At 36.0% G+C, this 6,419-nt stretch overlaps 1 protein-coding gene across 1 annotated transcript in view; it reads left to right on the top strand.

Moving 5' to 3' along the window:
• Window positions 1-331: 331 nt before the first annotated feature.
• MEI4 (meiotic double-stranded break formation protein 4) overlaps window positions 332-6,419 on the top strand; it is a 69,511-nt gene continuing 63,423 nt past the window's right edge. Inside the window, exon 1 of the mRNA XM_069850160.1 lies at window positions 332-416. Within this exon, the coding sequence (XP_069706261.1) occupies window positions 332-416 (85 nt within the window). The remainder of the gene's footprint in view (window positions 417-6,419) is intronic.

The following is a 6,419-nucleotide window of genomic DNA, read 5'->3' as shown; positions in this document are numbered from 1 at the left end:
TTACATTTTTATCAGTGAACGATAGAAGAAAGCAGTGATTGATTTTGTCTTATGTCCTGGTTGTTTTCATGATTTGGATAAACTACTAGCTGGACTGAATTAAACTGTAAAAAATACTTGGCTATGGACTTGGCTGTGAATGCTTGGCAGTTGACTTCTGTGGTTCACTGTCTTTTACAATTTCCAGTGCTTCATCAACTAAAATTTGGACATTCTGTAACACTTACTTTCTTTTTAACTGTCTTATTTTTTATTTTCCCAATATAAAATTTGTGTAAGGAAGCCAAGAACAAGGGTTTTAAAATACAATGGATGCTTTCTGGTAACGTACATGAAGGAAACTTGTTCGCTGAAGGATAGTGATCTGGCAGATTTAAAAACTTGTGGAAATGGCTCTATTCAGATAAAGGCTGAAAGTGTGAAATTGTAAAGGAAATTAGAGGGATATTTTAGTCAGTATATGAAGACTGGTATTGTTTTTCAGAGTCTAAAAGGCCAACTGAAAATTTATACTTGATGTAATTATTATTAGCACATATGAAACTTTGTAAATGAAGAAGGGTCTGAATTTCGTGGTCTGCCTCATTAAGCTGTCATAAAAAGCATATTCTCATTTCCAAACCAATTAGATTTAAAGCCAGCTGATTAGATGGACACAGTTTTGCTTTGGTAGTGCCAACATAAGAATAGATAAATTTAGACCATTGAATTATACTTTAATTTGTGAACAGCAGGCTTTATAGAATAAATTCCCTTATGTGCAAATATATGCATGTCTTTAGTAGTGAGAATAGTGAAGAAGAACATGGTAGTGGTAATGCCACTGTGTGCCTCATTCATTAGATATCATTGTAAATGACACAGAAAAAAAAAAAAAAAAGCTGTAGTAAAGAAAAAAGGAGTGCAAAGGAAGAACTCTCAGCCTGTTGGGAGAACACCAGCCAGAAGTCTCAGGCTTAGATTAGGGCTTTTATTTGGCCTATTCTAGTGGGAACAGAGCTGAAGTGTATCCTTTTATCTGGTTGAGGCTCTTACAGCGCATAACCTGTCTTCGCTGTCAGCACTTTGTAGTGTTTTTTTAAGAAGATTGACAGAGTTGAACTCTTAAGTGACTTAAGATTCTTGTATGTTAAATCTGATATGGTATTTCTCTTCTAGACGTTTCTTAGAAAAAAGGCAGTTAAAAAGACCCGTCAAATGATTCTGTTCTGAAAGCAAAATGCCAGAACAGTCCAAACCTGGAAAGAATTAATTAAATATATAATTATGGGTGTATTGATGTATGTGTGGTATCTTAAATTGAGAATTTACACATTTTTGAGTAAGAAGAAATAATTTCCTCAGATAATCTCACTGATGAGTGATGCACAGTAACTTCATGAGGGGCCAAACTGATTGTTTTACACTCGTTTAATTCTAGGTATGCTTGATGCTTCCCCTGTATTTTACTTTGCACCTATAGGCTATTTTGTTTGTGCATAGACAATGTTTAAGTCTTCACAGGTTAGTCTTAAAAAAATTATCCATGATTCTTGGATTTTCTTCTAAAAAGCTTATTTTGTTTTCAAAGATATTCAAAAATACTTAGGATTACAAACTTCTCTTAAAAGCTGCTGATTTTAGCCTGCAAAATTTCTTTGTTAGTTAGGCAGAATTGGAGAATGTTAAAAAGCTGTAGGTATCTTTTCAGTTCATTCATGTTATTTGATTTTGAAGAATTTATATGACTTGATTTTAGAAGCTAAAATTATTTACAAGCTAAATTGTTTTAAGAAATAAATCATGTTACATTTTAATCAAGTCATCTTGTGTTTTGGACATAACATTTTAAATATTTATTATTTTCAGTATCAGACTCATCTTGAGCCCCTTTAAAAAAAAATGTATGCTGGAGGTATTGTTAGACTTGTGGTAGTAAACCCAAGTTTCTCCCTCAGTAAATATGTCCATGTTACATATTTTTGTATGTATTATGAGTGTAGGGTGTCTAAAACTGACGTTCTGGAGTAGCTTTCATTTAATATACATTTTTATATTAAATGCTGCTTAATTGGAACACAAGGCATACTTTAGTCCATCTTGATTATGTAGCTGTCCCATTATCATCATTTATTATGTACGTGAAAGACAGTATTATGTTAGTCATACCAATTAAATCAAGTTTATTTCATTGTTGCTTAATGTTATGGCCTTCTGTGTCTGCAGTTCAGCCAATTTCCACTACTGCACTTGCAGCATTTTGTGCTCTATTATAATGAGTCAGTATCTGGGTTCCTATTCTGTAATGCACAATGAGGTTACAGTGATGTGGGCAATTTTCTTTCACCTTTCTCTGTAGTATGTAATTGATGGACTAGTTAAACTAAAAATCATGGCAACAACACAGTTTTTCCTAATATGTTTGTGCTCTTAAGGGCAGACCATACACATATGCATACAACTATTTTTTGGATATTGGTTACATACTATTATTTAGGAATGTCTCAAGATTTTCTGTTGCATAGTAGTGGTGAATGGCAAGTTTGTTTCTGACTTGGTAAATCCTTTTTACGTCTCTTCTATTTCAAATGTGAAGAAAAGTGAGCCCTTGAATGACCTGGAAGTTAAGTGACTTACAGTCTATTTTGTGTCTTACTCTATGAATTTTTAAAATGTTCAATCTTAGATTATAATGGTCTGAATAACAAATAAATGTCCTGTTGTAAGTGATCACTTCTTGTCTGTGACATTTGCATAAGTTTCTTCCATCATTAGCCATTAATTTCATGGGCAAAGTATTATTTTTGATGCCTAAAGATCATGCTGGAAGTGTGCAGTTCTATGATGTGAAAGAGTACTACTCAAATGTTGAATTATTTCAAACAAGTCCAGGGTTTGGTGCTGTTTTCAGGTGCCTTATAATTTTAAATGAGAGTATAACTTAGTCCCCTCCCCCACATTGTTCTGGTTTTTTTCCTCAGGGAGCAGTCCACTTTGATCTGACTGCAGGATTGATTTTACCCCTTTCTAGGTTAATCCTGTTTGGGAAGCCAGTTCTTCTAGTTCACATGCACTAATGCAAAGAATAATGAAGAGGTCATGCCTGCATTTCTGTCAGAGACAGAAATTTTTTTTTTTTCCCTGTCAGCCTGTTGCTGACACTAGTACAAATCTGTCACAAGGTAGAAAAACCCAAATAGCAACTGTAGGTATTTATTTCCTCTGAAAACTTGATTTGGTGTTGTATGTAGTCGTGAAAGCACCTGCTGTGCATTCAGGGGCTGAGCTGTTCAGTTGTGTGTAGCTAACAGTGAAAAATGAAACAATGAAGAGGTAAGAGGCAGAAAAGTTTCTCTTGGAAGCTAGAAGAGTGCTAGGGGAGGAAGGGATGCTTGTGTACCAGTAGTGGACTTGCAAAATTGTCTTTGTTTCTTGAAGATGTCATGTGTTTGGCCTCAACTTGCAGACTTAGACAATGTGTTATTGGTATGAAAGTGGAGACTGCTAACTAGCAAGGTACATAAACAGCCCATTTGTGGTGTTGCAGGTCTTTTTTTTTTGAAATAGGAGATTTTGTAGTTTGTTAAAGTGACTTCAGTGAGTGATTTAAGTTTAGATGCAAGTTTCATGGCTTTAATGGATGTTTTCAGTTTTTCTGTAACAATGAATTATTTGAATTGCTTAGGGGTTTTAACCAATAATGGGAAACCTTTGACCTTTGGAAGGGCATTAAATATAGGAAGTTTCTGACTGAGAAGAAAACAAATTAAAAAGGTGGTCATCTGAAACTGGTGTTTTCGGGGGTTTATTTTCTAATTAGTGGGAATTATTTCTTCTTTACATGTCGCAGTGTCAAAACCAAGGTGAGGCTTACCAGAAGGGTACCTTGCTGTAATTAATGGTGTGATATGAGCTGCTGCATCAAATCCAGTTGCAAAACAGTGGGACTAGCAGGTTGATGGAGTGGGGTAATGCTTATCAATGAGATTTATCCTGGGTCTTTCTGTTATCATGTTTATATATAAGTTCTTCAAAGGATCTTGCACTGCCTCTTAATTCCCCTTTGTTTTCTAACACAGAGCTGTACAGGACAGTCCTTGACATACTTTCTAATTATTTCAGCAGCTGAATAAGTATGTAGCAGCCTTCCACAGCTAGGACCTCTTCAGGACTGCGTGCCCTTTATTGACTCCCTACGTGAGAGTTAAAGGCTGAATAGAGGGTGTCCCTTTCTAGAGCAGGATAATCTGGAGACCCAGTCCTGTCTGACAGTGATGTTAGCTGATCCTGTCCTTTGAATGCACTGCCAGTATTAGATTGTGGATTGAGGTGTTTGCATAGGAAACTTGTCCCTGTTTATAGGATGCCGAACCCTGGTTCTAGAAGAGCTTGCAAGGGGTTACTGGTTCCCTCCTTAACACTGAGTAAACACACAAGTGGAGCTTTGTTAGGAAGTAGTAATCCTTACCAATTTGGGTACCAGATGTTATTTGGTGGATAATTCTTGTTCCTTTAAGTTTCTGTCCGAGGTATTTTGGCATTAGCAGCTAGGATTAGACTGGTGACTTCTTTCTGCTTTTGGCCTGGTACTGTTAACCAATCCTGGAAAATTTCTGGTTTGATTCTAAACCTTTCTTCTGCCCAACCATTGTGTCATTTCTGTGCTGATATTAACAAAAATATTACTGATAAAACTCTGTAGCTGCCAATATGCTTTTAGTGGAGCGCATTTGCATTAGATGGTCTTTGCTGCAGCACTTCCTGAGAGCAACAGAGTGCTGTGCAGGTTTTGGTAATGCATAGTTGGCCGGCATCCCCACATTCCTAGCAGTGACATCCCCATATTACTAACTGGGTTTAGATTTGTGGACTGAGATTTGTAAAAGATTTGAAAAGAGAAGATAGATGGTGATAGTGACAGTAATAGAAAGGAGATGAAGGAGCTGTATGTTTTCTATAAAATGTTTAGGAAAACCACTGTTTCTGGAATTGTAAGCAAGAGCATCACTATTTGTCACTAATTACCTGATTTTAAACAAAAGATTTTGCAATTCCAATAGAATTACTTTTCCAAAAATTGCTTTGATTTTTGTCCTATTCCTGAGGAGGATCAACTTTGTGATCTGTACTGTCTTTATTTTTTTTTGACAATACCCTTGCAAGTAATTGTTCCAGAAAAGGATTCTTTGCTCTAGAGTAAGAGTACCTCATTAAACTTATTCAGTGTAAGGCACTCCTGAATTTGAGTCTTTATAAAGCGAGTCTTTATAAAATGTTCAAGAGGAAAAGGCCTCCCTCAAAATCCAAACTTCATTACTTAACTGTGTGTTCTAAGTATTAAGGTGGAAAGTTATGTAAGATTTTGATGACTGTGATTTAACACAAAATTAGGTAAGACGCTATGGTTTATGTGATTTGTTAGGGATACAGCTCCTTTAGAATACAGTACTTCGGCATGTTGACAATGAAAGACCCTTTTGCTTGTCTATGTTGTATTATTGGCATGCGCTGTAAGGATTTTGCTCTGCTTAAAGTATAGTAGCCCTCTTTAAAACAGAGTAGCAAAGTGACTCCTCTTAGTTTGGTACTAAGTGGTGAAAAATTACTACTAAAGTAGCTTTTCACACCTCTAAATTTCCTTGAGCTGTAGAAATTCAATCTCAACTATTCCCATTCCAGTTCCTTTTAATACTTGTCTACTTATTCAATAATTTTCTACTCTAGGTTAGAGTTGTGGGTTGTGATTTCAGAAGTGCATAGTGGTAAAGTACTGGTAAAAAAACAGCTAACTTTGAAATAGCATTTCATGTGAATAGAAACAAACTGAACATGATAGAAAAGAAGGTATTGATGGTGACTCTCTGATGTTAAAAGGCACTCGAACATTCATGAAATGCTGAAATTAAATACCCTCCTCTGCACCAAAAGGGAATGCTGTTCCTTCTGCAACTTCCCTGAATGTCGTGTAAAGGAAAATGTTAGTAGTGACAAAGCATGTCAGTGAATCACAAAGTGAATCTGTATTTGCCCTTTTTCAAGAGGCAGGTGAATGGTAAAGCTTTTGCAAAGTAGTCTCTAGAGATATCAGAAGGATAAACCAGCAGTGAAAGCCTTTTTTAAGACATCTTGCTGCTTGCTTTAATTTGTGGCTCTGCTCTGCAAAGGAACTTTGTAATGATAGGGCTTGACAGACACTGGGTAATATCTGGGTGAAAGCTCCGTTAAGAAGATGAAATAACCAGGGTAGCACCTTTCTGGTTCAAAGCCAAAGATTTTGGATACCTTACTGTTATTAATTACTCTTCTTTCAGTGTGGTTCCAGGTATTTAATTTTATTCACAGCTTTGAAGGCAGTTCAGTTTGTATGGTTCTGTGTTTGTAAAACATTTCCTTTGATGTATAAAGCAAACAAGAGTCTTGCACCAGTTTGACCCACAGAG

Source organism: Phaenicophaeus curvirostris, chromosome 2 (genome assembly GCF_032191515.1).
Source record: "Phaenicophaeus curvirostris isolate KB17595 chromosome 2, BPBGC_Pcur_1.0, whole genome shotgun sequence".
NCBI lineage: Eukaryota > Metazoa > Chordata > Aves > Cuculiformes > Cuculidae > Phaenicophaeus > Phaenicophaeus curvirostris.
This window is presented reverse-complemented; position numbering and strand designations above follow the sequence as displayed.